General features: G+C 40.0%; 1 protein-coding gene across 1 annotated transcript in view; it reads left to right on the top strand.

Moving 5' to 3' along the window:
- The window catches only part of SYNE1 (spectrin repeat containing, nuclear envelope 1), a 436,861-nt gene that overhangs the window by 226,607 nt on the left and 193,603 nt on the right, over nt 1-16,651 (top strand). Inside the window, exons 77-86 of the mRNA XM_015426162.1 lie at nt 62-280; nt 3,604-3,866; nt 4,216-4,381; nt 5,809-5,964; nt 6,677-6,829; nt 8,180-8,362; nt 8,893-9,030; nt 10,146-10,331; nt 11,018-11,140; nt 12,205-12,387. Coding sequence (XP_015281648.1) covers nt 62-280; nt 3,604-3,866; nt 4,216-4,381; nt 5,809-5,964; nt 6,677-6,829; nt 8,180-8,362; nt 8,893-9,030; nt 10,146-10,331; nt 11,018-11,140; nt 12,205-12,387 — 1,770 coding nt within the window. The remainder of the gene's footprint in view (nt 1-61; nt 281-3,603; nt 3,867-4,215; nt 4,382-5,808; nt 5,965-6,676; nt 6,830-8,179; nt 8,363-8,892; nt 9,031-10,145; nt 10,332-11,017; nt 11,141-12,204; nt 12,388-16,651) is intronic.

Raw genomic sequence — 16,651 nt, 5'->3', positions numbered from 1 at the left:
TATGCTGAATATTCTAATGTTTTGCTGTCATAGGAAACCTTATTTCCTTTGTTTTTCTCAGTCACTAGTGTCCACAGTAAACTCATTCCATGAGACTATCACTTCACTAGAGGAAAAGGCATGCCAGCTGGAGAAAATCTGCAATGATGCTGGCAAGGCAACTATAAGCAGGTCTATGACCACAGTCTGGCAGCGGTGGACAAGGCTCCGAAGTGTTGCCCAAGAGCAAGAGAGGATTTTAGAAGAATCTATGCAAAAGTGGAATGTATTTAATGATAAGGTACAACGATCCAAGTTATTTCATGTCAATAAATATTCTCTATTGTACATTTCTGCATGTAATCGTTATCACTAGGTTTCAAATAAATGCATCATGTGCAAGAGTGCATAAGAAGTTAAGGCAACAATGCTGTGCATTTGTGTGGTAGATTTACATATAACTTTTATCTTCAGGATTCTTTTTCAGGTAGGTAGGTAGGTAGGTAGGTAGATGATAGATAGATAGATAGATAGATAGATAGATAGATAGATAGATAGATAGATAGATTCCATTCCCATCCACCCAATGCGGTTTAATGTATATTGATAGTGGCAGTTTTGGCTAGGAAATAGCATTAGTGGAAAGATGTTAATTCTTCATTTCCTACCCTATCAGTTTCTCTCATTAAAACTCAGCCTCAGTAGCTGCTATCTGTTAAAAAGAGAATGTTATGGGTGGGATCACAGAATTCATGTGAATCTAATAAACTTTAAAGAAAACTTTTCTTCTCATCTTTTTCTCTCAGTTTATTGTATATTTTACTAATTTACTAATTTTGGACATTTGTGCTGTACTTTAGTTACTTTTTTTCTTTTCCACATCAAACTGTTCTGTGTAATAATTTTTCTGTGATTTAGAGCCTATATGGTACAAGCAGAACTGCACTGCATAAATGATAACTTTTCTGCATACCCCTCCTGCTGCAATGTTCTGTGACTCCTGAAATTGTGTCCTTGCAGTCACTAGGTCCCCCAGGAACTTCATGAAGATTAAAGTGGACTGCACTGAAAGGGAGGAATCTACAAAAATGACCCTTCACACCTTCTCTATGAACATTAATAGAATATTAATTCTTTGTTGGGTTTCTTCATACTAATTCCAATTTTTAATTTTTATATTTATTAAATACTGGTGCACAGCAAAATTAAATTAATTTTAAAAGAAGACTAGTGGAATTATATGTAATATATAGGCCTACCTTAAAAACAAGTCCCACTAGACAAAATGAAAAAGTTCTGGGTAAACCTTCATAAGATCACCTGCATATCTTAACTATAGTTTGACATGCTGTTCAGCATTATTCATATTATTTCAGTGCCAAAATAGGCTAAAAAGCATTGGAGTAGCCCATGCCCAATAGAGCATAAAAGACCAGTTTTGTTAATTAAAAAATCAATTTACTACTTCTTGTGATTCCAGAAGTGCAAGTGTGACTAGTGAGCTATTGAAGGTTTATTATCAGTTTGTGCAGTTTTCCTGATTGGCTAAAAAGTGATTACTTTTCCATGGGCACATATTGTCAGACATTTTGTTGCTGCCCCATCTGGGCCATCCTGCTCTGTGTTAGTCTTTGGTCCTCTCTTCTCTTCTTTTGCATTAGACCATTCTGCCCTTCTTTTAGAGTCAGCCATGTTGACTGTCACAGCTCCTTCCGAAGCTCTACAGGATTCATCTAACAAACAAGACCCCGAACAGTAGTTGATATTATGACATCATAATTCAATGTAGCAGTTTAACAAATAAGCAAAACTACGACTCAAATAAAAAACAAGACACTGCATTTTCTTATACCCTTCATCTTATACACCTGTATTTAGAAGCAAAACCTGTTGCATTTTAGTATTATTAGTTATTTCAATTTGAATCTCACTCTCCCCCACTAATGTGGGGCTCAGAGCAGGTTCCAACATATAATAAGTAAGACATACATCAGAGTAAAACATTTCAATTAAAACAATTCCAGCAAAACAATTTCCATCATGGGCCATACATTTACTGTACTGCTGCCCCAGGGAGAGAAAGGGAGGGGGCAAAGTAGCAAAACTGCATAGATGGGAGTTCCCCTGACCTCATCCATACATTTGGTGATACAGCTCCATCTTACAAGCCCTGAGGCATTCCACCAAATTAGAACCACCTCCGAAAAGGCTTTGTTTCTGGTGAAAGCCAGGCAAATACTCCTTGGTCCCGGGATCTCCAGTGTGTTATTAGAAGAGTGTAATGCTCTTTGAGGGGTATTCCAGGAGAGGCGGGCCCACAGATCTGTTGGTTCCAGACTGTATAGGGCTTTGACAGTTAAAACCAACACCTTGAACTTGTTCTGGTACTCAATCTGGAGCCAGTGCAGCAGCGGAGCACCAGTTGGATATGTGCTCTAACAGGGGTACCTGTAAGGACCCATGCCACTACATTCTGGACCAGTTGATGTTTCCCAGTCAGTCTCAAGGGTAGCCCTGTGTAGAGTGAGTTACAGTAATCTAGCCTTTCAAGGGGAGTAATCTACTATGGTTCTAAAAAGAGATTAGAGCTATAGAAGGAGGAGGGCAGCTTTATGGTAGAATAGGATTGTAGTCCACTGCAATGAATATTGTAGGTATCACCTGCTTTTACTGCATTGTTGTTCCCTTATAATCCACCTTCTATATTGCTTATAGCAGAGGTGTCAAACTCATTTGTTACAAATGAGTGTGTTGGGCCAGGTCATGTGTGTCATAAAACCTAATGCCAGGTACCAGAGATAGAAACTGTATAAAGGACAGCAGCTGGTAAGCTCCGAGTTGGTGTGTCCTCACTGCAAGGCCCCATGGGCTAGGAGGGAGGTGCAGAGGAAAACCCACATAGGCGGACTGGAGAGGCAGCAGTGCAGTGCTAGGCAGATGCTCCCATGATGCTTGATTGCTGCAGACGAGGTTGTTCTGCTGTGCTGAAGCCACAGTGGAGTGGCTCCAACGACTCCCCCCCAGCACTTCCTCCCTTGCCTCAGTTGTTCATGGGCCGCATAAGAGCCCTGGATGGGCCGGATCCAGCCCCCGGGCCTTATGTTTGACACCCCTGGTTTATAATATACTTTTCTTTCAATGGTTTTTTGGTTCACATTGTTCTCAATTTCTGTAATCCTAATCCTGTTACAATGTTCATTGGTTGTTTTATAATGTCTGATTGCTTTATTTATATCCTGCATTGTTTATATCCAGTTTCAGCTAGAAAGGTGGGCTATAAATAATGTAAATGAAAATAAATAAATGTTAAGAAAGTATGCTTAGTCTTACGACTTTAGCTACCCATAGCTCCTTATACTCTACAGAGTGAAAACTGAAGCTAAAATTTCAGAATTAGACTTAGGTACAATGAAAAATCAGAATGCAACAAGCATGTGTATCATTCTGGTAAACTAATACAGTAGTAAGGATTAGCTGTAGCACCTGGTCAAGTACATGTAGTGGCAAAGCTGGGTTTGTTTAGAAAGTGTGGAATAGCCTGAAGAAAATGGTTATTCTTCTCACAATAAATGTAAGAAAACCAATAAGCTTTTTACTTAAAAAAAAAAAATCTCTTACCTTTAGATGCAAAAAGCAACCAATACTGTCGATCACTTGCAAGATCGTTTACCAGACAGCTCAATAGAAAAGGCCTCGAAGAATGAACTTCTGGATCTTCTGGATTATCACAGTAATTTCATTCAGGAGCTAGAACAGCAGCTGTCATCTCTGGGATTGCTCAAACAGTATGCTCGTAGCATGCTTCGGGACATAGAAGTAGCATCTAGCTCTGAGGAGCAAATGCCCATCATGCAAGAAATCAAAGCAATGCAAGACAGATGCCATAAGTAAGAAAAAATTATCAATTTTAAAGTAAAGATAATATCTGTGATCAGAGCCCAACATATTGAATGTGGTTCCCATTGCTGGATACAGGAAATTATACAATACCAACGAAGAATGGGCTTCTGCCATTATAGCTGATAACTAATTTTGGCTGTTAATCAATTAAAGGTTACAGATCTGAAAATAGTATATTGTTTATATGTAAAATACAAAGTGTGTGCTTTGTAGCATTTTTCTTTTATTCTGTGAATGACGCAAGACAGTTACCATCAGCCTTAAAAACTTGGAGAATGTAAGTTGAAATACATTAAGTGCTTCCCAGATTGTAAAAAGAGTGTTTGTGTTTTGAAGCATGCAACAAAAGGTGAAAAGGAGTGGGAAAGTGGTTAAGCAAGAACTCAAAGAGCGTGAAGAAGTTGAAAAAGAGATTAATAAAGTGAAGTCTTGGATTCAAGATACCAGAGAATATTTATTAAATCCCACAATAGAAGTAGATGTTCAGCTTGAAGAACTGCAGGTACGTCAAGCTTATTGCGGTCTTAGGCTCCTTAGTATGACCACATGGCTTTCTGTTAATTGACACTGACAGCATGATCCTCTGTGTATGTCTGCAGAGGACTTCTTTCGTGCTGTGAGAGGTTGCCTTAGAATGTACCGCAGATTCTTCCACAACAAACCAAAACAGAGGTTCTTTGTCAGTGAGGCTGCTCTAAGTGAAAAGGGTTCCTTTAGGGTATGAAATTTGAATTCCACTTGTTCTGTCTAACCCCTTGGCTTAAGGCAGGGCATCTTACAACAAATAACTCCTTGAAAAATGCTTGTTACTTTAAAAAAAAAAATCAATGAAGGGGATTCCATAATTATATGAAGGAGATTGCTGTGCTCAGCAGCACAGTAGATAATGAATCCTATATTTCCATGTCTGTATTTTCACCTTAAAATACTATTTATTGATCTTCTTTTAAATTGTAACTAAGAAGAAGAAGAAGAGATTGGATTTATACCCCGCCCTTCACTCGGAGTCTCAGAGCGGCTTACAAACTCCTTTCCCTCCCCCTCCCCACAACAGACACCCTGTGAGGTGGGCGGGGCTGAGAGAGGTCTTTCAAGAACTGTTCCTGAGAGAACATGTGATCTGAAGTGTTTCTCCAGGAATGGCCCAGAGCCTGCTGAGAACTGAAGTACTCCTGCTGGAAGATGTGTGCCTATTTCAAGGAAATCAGTCTTCAGTGGGGGGAAAAAGCACAGTTACTGAGGTTTATGCTCTAGTAAGAGTAATATTTCTTTTACTGCTTGGTTCTAACCCCTGTTCTCCACTGAAGCTCCTCTGGAGCCAGTTATTCCCTGTCTGACTCAAATAGCTCACAGGGTTGTTGTTGACAAAATAAAATTGGGAGCAGGAGATGCTGTAAGCTGGTTTTGGTCCTCATTGAGTAGAAAAGCCAGGGTATGCATATTTAAATTAATAAATCCATGCACTGGGCAGTGACATCTCACTCGGATAATCTATTGAATTAAACTACAAATCACTGAAGAAAAATTACTTCAAAATTCTATTTGTTAAAAACCAAACCAGGTTCAGTTCAGGTGGGATCTGTGCTTTCCTATAAGAGCGAATTGTAGCTTTGGAGATTGGTTTTATTTTGTGGAAGAAGCATAGAGTCATTCTGCCGAAGTAACACCTTTTTCATTTTCAGAGAAGCCACTTGTGTCTGCAGGTTAGCATTTAAAAGCTCTGGTACATTGGAGTTTTGTTTGTCAAGTCTGGTTTTATCCTGCTGGCTTAGTTGAAAGGAGGTTGGTTAAAAAAAAAAATCATTGTTTTGATAATTGTATCAAATAGATGAGGAAAAAAATCTAGTCTGGATTATGCATTTAATTTCCAATTTTTCACCTAAAATTATTTTTCTTCTACAATGTAATTTATTCTGCATTACGCACTAGGGCCTCCTCACTGAAGCAACTGTTCACCGCCAGGCTGTTGAAAAAATGGCTGAACAGCAGCAGAATAAATATTTAGGACTTTACACCATATTGCCTTCTGAGCTTTCTCTCCAGTTAGCAGAAGTAGGATTGGCACTTGTAAATATTCATGAACAGGTAAGACCCACAACTGTGTGTTTCATGAGAACTGATAAGTCAGAGAATAGATGTAGCAGGGTCTATTGCAGGGAAATCATGGTGTTCGATGAAGCTTAAATTAAAGTAACATGCAGACTGTTTTTGCAACAATAAGCTCTTTTGTGATTCCCATGTGTATATCTAATTGTCCTCTTTCTCTCCTAAGTACCTGTCTGCCATTTGCTCACTTGGTTATAGGCCAGTACCTTCCCCTGACAGTCATGGATCTTTCTTGCTTTTCCCCACCCCAGTAGTCCATTCTGACACTGGGACATTGTTTCTTGGGTTCATGAGACCTATATGGTATAATAGCCATACTAGTGGGCTGTAGTGAGAAGATAGATGGATGTCATACTGCTTTTCCTGCCTTTTCAGTCTGGAGCTGTGCTGATAAAAAAGATTGGAGGGAATTATTTTGTCCCCTTTCCCTTCCTCATTGCAGCCCACTGACAGCTATGGTCATTACTCCATGCAGGTCCCATGACCCTGGGAATCAACTTTCCTGGGATCAGAAGGGACTGTTATAGGGAGCAAAAGCAGGGAAGATCCACAATCCTTGTGTGAGTGAATCACTGAATCCAACCCATCACATTTCTGCTGTAGTGATGTTTTTACTTCCTTATTTTTACAACCTAGCATCAGTCAATATGCCGCCTAACTGTTGTTCTTTTTCATTTTGATTTTTTGACAGATTCAAGCTAAAGAAAAAGAATCTCAGCAGAGCAAAATATTAAACCAAGCATTTGGTCAGAAAATTCAGGAAATAGGAAGAGATCTTAATTCCATTTTGTTTAAACTGAAGGAGAAGACAGATAACATAACGCAAGCTAAAACTGACCAAAAGGTAAATAAAGATTTTGTACCAAATAGTATCTTCCTTATTTAAGATCCTGGTGGAAACAAAGCACTAAAAATACTGTATTATGATTTCTTTTCCCTTCTGAAACCAAATGAAGTATGGAGAGAGGGGAGATATCTCCTTTCATCTTCAAAGTGGCAGAGAGCTGCATCTCTTTCAGTGAGCCTGATACGAAATATTTTGTTGAGCCTTTTTTAGTAAGGGTTACTTTGTATATCTCGGTACATCAGTTGGTTTTTCATCATCTAATACCTTTCAGCTGAACATGTGAACGAGCTACAGCACTGTCTTTGAGGTGATACAGAGTTCTGTGCATAGTGTTGAATCTGTGGTGTTTCATTCATCATGCGATGTTGCAGTCACCATACATCTGTGAAAGCCATGGACAAACTGAAGATGGCAATCTGTTGTTACTTTTTTTCCTATGCGTGTTTCTTTTTTAAGAGTGTATAACTGAAGAGAATAAATACTTTAATGTGCCATCTGCATATTTGTGCATATTTATAGGTTAAATGCTGAAAAAATAAGCATATTGCATATACAGTGAAGATATCCACATCAAATTCTTTGTTTTCCATTAACTTTTTTATTTTTAAAGACAAAACATACATAAAGACAAAACTAACATAGAAGAGGGAAAATTATTCTTACAATTCCTTGTTTAACAAACTCATACCTAATTTAACGTATATTTATATATTTCACCTTGTATCATTATGTATATCTCTTGCAAATATATCAAAGTTGTATTTTGCATGTCCTTAAAAAGTTTTAATTTGTCTGTATGGTTTATTTATTATAGTCTTCAAACCATTTATAAAATCTTGACCATGTATTATCAAACGTAGATTCTGGTTGTACTTTCAAAGTTAAAGTTAGTTTGTCCATCGCCATTTCCAAAATGTTACTTAAATTTTTTCTCTCAAGAGTGTTTCTGTTCTTCTGCAATATTTAGCATAAAGTATTCTAGCAGTTGTAGTCACATGTAGTATAACATCAAATTCTGTATGCTTTTAGATCATTCTATATAGTGTCACAGTATAATCATGTACTATTTGTTACAGCCATGCCATGTTGACAGACATTTAATTTAGAACTTAATGCAATACTGATTAGTCTTTTTGGTGGGGGAGGTAAATTATTCTCTAATGAAACTGAAATTGAAGCTCTGTAAAAGCAACAGCCAAATCCAGATCCAGTCTCTTGCTCCACAACAAAGCTATTGCTAAGAGTATAGTGCTACTAACAAGGCTTTGAAGGGAAATTATTATTATGTAAGGGTGTGTTTTTGTTTTTTGTTTTTGGTAAATAAAGCATGTTCTCTTCCCATTCTAGGTTCTTGGAGAGGAGCTGGACAGATGTAACATAGAACTGGTAGAACTGGATGCAGCCATCCAAGACTTTGCAGAGCAAAATCCTCAGCTAGCTAAACAGCTGGCTGGCCAGATAGGCAAACTGACACGGCTCCATCAGGAAGCTGTTAGGCAGGCTGAGTACAGGGCATCCAAGCTCAGTCAGGTAGAATATCAAATTATTTTGCTGTGTTTGAAGTTCTGTAGCTAAGATACTGTAGTAAGTGAAGCAAGCTATAGGAGGGCTGTATTTTCCATGGGAGACCTCTGATACCTCCTTAAGCTATTCCTGGGGTTCCCCTGTCCCTCACAAGCAGCATTGGGGACATTTTGGGCTGCCAAAGGGGGAGGAGTAGTGAAAATTGCTCTCCTCCTTGTCCCTTTAGGAATCCTAGTTGGGATCCAAGCCAATAGGCCCTATTTACTCCATATACAATTTTGAAATAGCTACATCTAATTTAAAAGCATGCCTAGTATACATATGCCAGATGTACTAATTTTACTATCCTATGTAATAGTAATTGAGAAGTGTAAATGTTAAGAGACCATCAGAGCTGAAGCAAATAAAATTATTAAGAGACCATCAGAGCTGAAGTAAATAAAGTTGATAGAATGATTGTTGCTGACAGAAACAGTATTTTCCTCTTCCTGTCCAAACTTCATATTTATTGAAGTGCATTTTCCTTGCATTTGCAGGCTGGTTCACACTTAGATGAATATACGGAGATGCTAGAATTCATACTGAAATGGATTGAAAAAGCTAAAATCCTGGTTCATGGTAACATCACATGGAATTCTGCTGCTCAGCTTCGTGATCAATTTATGTCTCATCAGGTTATTACACATTTCAGTTGTGTCTGGAGTAGGGATGAGCCTGAACGGGAGGGAAAGAAGAAGAACACAGCCACCCTGGACTGGAAGAAAATCAGCCCACATCTTTATTAGTTACAGGTTCCTTAGATCTTGGTGCAGCATAGGTTGGGGACAGTGAGTGCGGCTGACAGCCCAACTGCTGACAGCAAGCCCCCTCAAACAGCCTGTTGGGTGTAACCAAGAAAAGAGAGTTTGTCTTAGGGCCAGAAGCAGTGGAAGCCACTGTTCCTGATCACTACCAGCTTCTGAGGGTGTGGTCAACATGCCAGCCCCAAAAGTAGTTGTCGTGCCCCTCGTCCCCAGAGTCCCTGAAGAGGACTCTCCTTCTAGGGTCATACAAGGAGCCCACACCTGCACACCCAGCCAGTGCCTAAATGCCACAGAAGCCAGATAGGGCCACTCCAGCTAACTTTTCACATGCCATGAAATTAACTAAATCAATCATAGTGACACCAGAGCTGACCTCCTCCAGCTAACTTTTCACATGCCATGAAATCAACTAAATCAATCATAGTGACACCAGAGTATATTAGCTGACCTAAGAATTTTGTTAAAATAAAAATAGGTGTTGCAAGATTTCTCTAAAAAAATATTTGGGTAAGAATGGTTCACACTCTGAGAACTGCAGGCCTTTTGGGTAGCTGGTTAGTATTTGGTTGTTGGGGAGAATGAATGAGGATTTTTCCTCCCTTTTACTGGTTTCTCTTTCAATTGCTGTTTGTTGTTTTTATTGTTATATTTATTTTTATGTATTATAACTTGGATTTTAGGATAATGTAAATCAACTCTAATTGATGCCCCATGTCTTAAAATGGGATATGAAAATAAATTGTAAAAATTGGAATGTTGTAGTCTACACATTTACCTAGGTGTTTGTACAAGGAATTGTAGTTAAGTGCAAATTGCTGTTTTGTCTGTTTGTTCTGAGATCCAAGGGCAATATTCAACTACATCCTTGGAAAATGAAGCTGAAATATCCAGTCTGAGTGCTTTGTTCATTATGATTGAACAGTCTTAGCATTTGCTGGCTTGGGATCTGAAAATTTACACAAATTGTGCTTCTGTCTTCAACCTAGGCCATGCTTGAAGAGTCTAGTGAGATCCATGGAGATATTGAAGCCATGAATGAGAGGATAGAATATCTGGCAAGCGTATACTCAACTGAAGGAATATGTCAACAAGTGTCGGAACTTGGGCGACAGACTAATGAGTTACAGCAAGTGATCAAATTGCGGCTGCAAAATATTCAGGATGCTGCCAAGGTATGGGGGAGTGCTCTTCATAATGAACTATGCTGAATGAGACATTATTGGGTATAATGGTGTGATCTGCTGGGAAGATACTTATAAGCACACCCTGCCTGACTTGACTAGGTATTTGCCACAGACATTGTGGCTGTGTCTTCATTTGAGAGCAGAGTGCTTGGTCGAAGTTCTTATGGGCCAGCCCCATTCAAATGGATGGAAGATTCCTATGTTCTTTCAGTAGGGCTTATTCAGGACAATCTCACAGTGGATTGTGCTCTTACATTATACCTCTTTTTGACTTATATATATTAATCATAGGAAAAGTGGGTCGTAAATTCACTGTTCTGACAGCATCTTTCCCCACATTTTGAAGTCCAAGAATCTTCTTACTTGTGCAGATGATCCAGATGCACATAGAACTTCTTGGCCTCCAAGGGACATTCCATTCATGTCTGCAGAGGGAAACAACACTGCAGGCACATAGGGATGTGAATTAATAGAATGAGAAAGCCAGTGTCTGTCCACACTCACTATATGCATCAGCACTCATATCAGGAACTGAATCAAACAACATGCTTGAAGACAATGGATAAAATGTTAGAAAATTGATATGATAAGGTGTCCTTTTCCAGTTAGTGAAAAGCAGGTGATTGCATTAGAATATCATATTCTGAGATGGGTTTTGCTTTTGTTTTTGCTAGGATATGAAGAAATTTGAAACTGAGGTAAAAGCCCTTCAGTCAGCTTTAGAGCAAGCCCAAACCACCTTGACATCAACAGAGATAGGTCGTTTAAGTCTTAAGGAACAACTTTCTCACCGTCAGGTATACTGATTCTATCATTAAGATTTGTATGAAGATTGCTCTAGATAATTTGTTGTTGCCACTTTATGTAAACTCCCTCAGATTGTTGGGTTTAAACATTAAGTATGTTGGATGACAATATCAGGAGTGATCATTTTCTGTGCTGAGACTGGTTGTTGGTATGATGTTAATCAGCTTATAGGTATGTTGGTGAAGCAATAACTGTGAGAATTGCTCCTTTTGGAACTAGTCATGTCAACCAATAGATCCACAGATTTTATTTATTTATTTATTACTTATTTCTACTTCACTTTTGTTGCTGTGATACATTGGATTACAACATTAGAACAATGAAAGAAAGAAAACAATTACAAGATATACTATAAAGCTATTTTATCTCTATCTAGTACTGCTCTTACAGCTATCACCTTGAGCAGAAGAACAATGGAAGAAAGAAAACATTATAAGATATACTGTAAAGCTATTACTGAGATCGTATAAATGCTAATCTGAAAGATAATATGAAGCTTTTCGGTAAAGAATAACAATTTTGTGATCATAGCATGGATTTGTTATATCCATCATTCATAACTTTTAAAAAATATGTGAAAACCTTGAACTATAAAAATTGATTTTGAGCATGGCCTGCCATTGCATACTTTAATGGTCAGTAGTCTGCCTCATATTTAATATTTTATGCCCATTTTAGTGATAGGCCCTTCTAGTATATGCCAGCACGGATTTATTATTTGTGCCTCTTATTTCCAGCATCTGCTTTCTGAAATGGAGTCACTGAAGCCAAAAGTTCATGCAGTGCAAGTCTGTCAGAGTGCTTTACGGGCCTTGGTGTTTAGTCATGCTGGCCACATGACCACGGAAACGTCTTCGGACAGCGCTGGCTCTTCGGCTTTGAAACGGAGATGAGCACCGCAACCCTAGAGTCGGATTCGACTGGCTTTCGAGCAAGGGAACCTTTACCTTTACCTTTTAATCTGCCTCATATTTAATATTTTGTGCCCATTTTAGTGAAAGGCCCTTCTAGTTTATGCCAGCACGGATTTATTATTTGTGCCTCTTATTTCCAGCATCTGCTTTCTGAAATGGAGTCACTGAAGCCAAAAGTTCATGCAGTGCAAGTCTGTCAGAGTGCTTTACGGATTCCTGAGGAAGTGGTCACCAGCCTACCAATATGTCACACTGCCCTGAGGCTGCAGGAAGATGCTAGTCATCTGCAGCACACAGCTATTCAACAATGCAACATAATGCAGGCAAGTGCCATTCACCGGTGGTAAACTCAGTACGTGAAGGAACATTTCCTTTTCTGAATCAGCCTAAATATAAATATATTTTGAATTGATGTGTTCGTTACCAATTTAAGAACTGCAGGCTGTGGAAGGTCAGTAGTTCAGCAGTTCAAGGCCCGGGTGCCGCAAGACGGGGTGAGCTCCCGTCTTTAGTTCCAGCTCCTGCCAACCTAGCAGTTCGAAAGCAAGAAATTGCAAGTAGATAAATAGGTGCCACTTTGGTGGGAAGGTAACAGTGTTCCGTGCGCCTTGGTGTTTAGTCATGCTGGCCACATGACCACGGAAACGTCTTCGGACAGCGCTGGCTCTTCGGCTTTGAAACGGAGATGAGCACCGCAACCCTAGAGTCGGATTCGACTGGCTTTCGAGCAAGGGAACCTTTACCTTTACCTTTACATACAGATAGATATATGTTATTCAATTGTTGTTGTTGTTAGCTATTCAAACATGTCCGACTCTTGGCGATTCTATGGGCCAGCTCTCTCCATGTTTTCCAATCTTGTACTGTTTCTTTGAGTTGTTCCATGCTCAGGCTGGTGTCGACTTTTATGGTGTCTAGCCACCGTGTTCTTTGGCGGCTCAGTTTCCTTTTGCCACTAACCAATCCAAGCATAACTGCTTTTTCTAGTGAGTTCTTCTGCATGACATGGCCAAAATAAGTCAGCTGCAGTTTTATGATTTTTCCTTCCAGCGACGTGTCTGGTTTTATGCACTCCGATACTTGTTCGTTTGTCACCTTTGCTGTCCAAGGAATGTGCAGGCACCTTCTCCAGCACCACAGCTCAAATGAGTCAATTTTCCTCCTGTCTTGCTTCTTCATGGTCTTAACTTTTGCAGCCATAGGTTGCTATGGGGAACACAATAGCACAGACTAATCTGCATTTGGTTGCTAGGCTGATGTCCTTGCTTTTCCATATTCAATTCATTCTCATAATTGCTGTTATTCAATAGATAGTCATTATCAGCCCACTGGTTATAAAATAGTTTCCTTTTAACTTTCCAAGGGTGTGTTTTTGTTGCTGTTGTTTTTTAGAGGTTTTTTAAAAACTATTCCTGTTCTTATTTCTAGGAGTCTCGAATTCATTTTCTTGCTCAGCTCCGTTGCCATCTGTTCACTTCTTTTACTTTAATTCTTTTTTCATTACATTTAACATATCCTTTTAAAATACAATGATTGTTTGTTACACAATTCATTTTCTGAATGATAACCTTTAATGAAATTTAGGACCTCTGGTTCTTTCCTCAGTTTCTCCTGTGATGTATGCCCTTATAAAATCTCATGCAGCAACTGTAGGAATACAGTTGTTTAAAATATCCAACGGGATTTTTGTGCACTGATTTTGTTAAAAGATTGGTTTAGTTATGAAGTGAACCTTTGGAGTAAGGCAAAATATTTTTCTACTTTTAAGTCTAATTTAATGTATATAGATAAAAAGATATACTATTTGTTACTGTTATTATTTATTGCTTTTTTAATTACACCATTTATAGTCCTTACTTTGGAGAACTTGAGAAAAGAACAAGCAGGAGCCCACAAGAAATGGTCAGGGGAGAGTGAGTCCCAGTGGCATCAGTGCCCCACTCTGCTGCCTCGTTTGCTCACTCACCCCCATTCCCCACAATTCTCCCCAGCCTCCCTTTCTCCTCTCTGCCCTTCTGCCCACTTACCTGACTCACTGCTGCTTCCCTTCTTCTCACCTGCTGCTCCGGCTGCAAAGGGAGTTCAATGGCAGCTTCCACTTTGGCCCACCTGCTGGCAGGTGTGGTGGCTCTGATTCCTCCCCCCTCACCTGCCCATTTTCCTGGCTCATGTGGCTGCTTCTCCATTTGAAAAAAAAAAGTATTGTGAGTGTCTTGGTATTTTCATTAAAACATTTATTTTGTTTTTAAAACATCCTTTTTGTATTTTCTGCAAACCTGAGGAGTCCCTCAAGTCTTTAGAAAAATACCCCATATCTGTACCTGGTCCCGTTCTCTGATTCCATCAGCCCTCGCAGGGGCAAGTTTCAGAATTAGATGTAGGTTACAGTATATATGTAAGTCCTGTTCCATCTACACTAGTTCCCAATTTGCTTCCTGGCTCAATTCGAAGTGCTGTAATTGACCTTTAAAGCCCTACATGTCCTGGGACCAATGTACCTTTAGGACTACCTTTTCTTCTCCTCTCATTCCTCATTCACTTCAGTCATCTTTGGAGGACCTGCTTTAGTTGCCGTGCCATAAGAGGCTAGATGGATACCGACCTAAGAAAGGGCTTTCTCAGTCAAGGCACCAAAACTTTGGAACTCACACCCCATGGAGATTTGTCTCTCTCCTTCTATCTATATCTTCTGCCTGAGGGTGAAGACTTTTTTATTCCATTTAACTTACCCAGAAGGCCAGCATGGTGTAGTAGTTAAGAGCCTCTAAACTGAAGAACTGGGGGTCCTGGGGTGAGTCCGATGGTGTAGAGCCCTTCAGGGCTTGATTTTTAGCCAGCAGGCTGGGCTAGCCTCAGATAATGCAGGGGAAGGGGGCTCATTTGCGCCCAGTTTCTTCTTCCCCACCGACAGCTCAGGCACTCTACTGGCACCTCTGGGCTTCTCCCTTGCTCTTCCTCCTTGGCCTGCCTTGTGCCTTCTGTTTAAATCTGCCCCTCCCAGGTGGGACTAGAGATGTGAAGGCCCGGAAAAAAACCGGAAAAATTCAGGTGGGAAACGGGTTTTTTCCGTTTTTTCCCCGAAGCCTTTTTGTTTTTTTCCGAAAAATTGGAAAAATTGAAAAAAGAAAAAAAAATTGATTATGGAACGTTTTATTTTAACATGATGAATAAAATATTTTAAGGCAAGGTGTTCAAACATTTTCCAAATCATTTCTAAAGTATATATATATATGGTATCAGATTGATCTAATTTCTGTGCACTGAGGACAAGCAAGTCCTAGGTTACAAACTGAACCCTCCAATGCAAGAACAAGATGCATTTCTTCCTTTAGGAGGTGCGATTGTCAGAAGAAAATAAAAAAGTTTCAGTTTTGTTTTTGCATGTGGGTGGGTATTCTGTTTGAAATAATTGTTTGGATACACTATATTTTTAATATGCTAGTTGTGATAATTTCATGCCAAGTAAAAATGTCCATAGTCATATTTTATGTTCCTAAAGTAACAGAATGACTTTCAATCTAGGAAAGACAAAAGAAATGCTAATGTAGCATTTTTTCAATTTTTTCAATTTTTCCGAAAATTTCCGTTTTCCCCCGAAAAAGCCCGGAAAAAAACCCGTGGTTTTTTCCAAGCTTCAAAATGTCCGGAAATTTTACATCTCTAGGTGGGACCTCACCGAACTCACCAACCCTCCCCTGCCTGGGGTGAGACTTGTGAGACTGACAGCGCCCAAGTCCAGTGAAGTACTGCCTTTCTGTCTCCATCCCTGTTCCCCTACCTTGGCAAAGCTAGCATGGGAAAACGCCATCGGTTTGCTGCCCCGCACTGCCTCCCTGCAGGTGTGTCAAGGGAGGCTGCGACAACTGCTGCACATCTCCTCCTGCCCACTGCTGGCCTTCCTCTCTTCTGAGCTCTGCAGTGAGCCCAAGATGCTCTGGATTGTCCTGCCTGGGGGCATCTCGGGCATGGAGTGCACCACCGACGGCCTTCCCAGCAAGCCAGCAATCTCCCCCCATTCCCCTGCCACTTTCCTTGCTCCTGCTTCCACGCTGGCAGCCTGGTTCCCCCTGAAGGTGAGTGCAGTGGAGATGCCACTGCCCCTGGACACAGGGTTTGATTCCCCACTCCTCCACATGAAGCCTGCTGGGTGATTTTGGGCAAGTCACAGTTGTCTCAGAACTCTTTCAGCACCACCTACCTCACAAGGTGCCTGTTGTGGGGAGAGGAAGGGAATGTGATTGTGAGCTGTTTTGAGACTCCTTAAGGTAGAGAAAGGTAAAAAGGTAAAGGTTCCCTTGCTCGAAAGCCAGTCGAATCCGACTCTAGGGTTGCGGTGCTCATCTCCGTTTCAAAGTCGAAGAGCCAGCGCTGTCCGAAGACGTTTCCGTGGTCATGTGGCCGGCATGACTTAAACACCAAGGCGCACGAAAAGCAGGGTATAAAAACCTACCCTTCTTTTTCTTATAGCCCCAGTAACAGCTATTGGCCATCCTCCCTGGTTCTGGTGTTGAATGTTTATGTGCTTTTATTAAATTGTTTTATCATTTTTAATTGCTCTTTTTAATTGTTCCACTGTTTTAATGGTTT

This window comes from Gekko japonicus, unplaced genomic scaffold (assembly GCF_001447785.1).
Source record: "Gekko japonicus isolate JY-2015 unplaced genomic scaffold, Gekko_japonicus_V1.1 scaffold223, whole genome shotgun sequence".
NCBI lineage: Eukaryota > Metazoa > Chordata > Lepidosauria > Squamata > Gekkonidae > Gekko > Gekko japonicus.
This window is presented reverse-complemented; position numbering and strand designations above follow the sequence as displayed.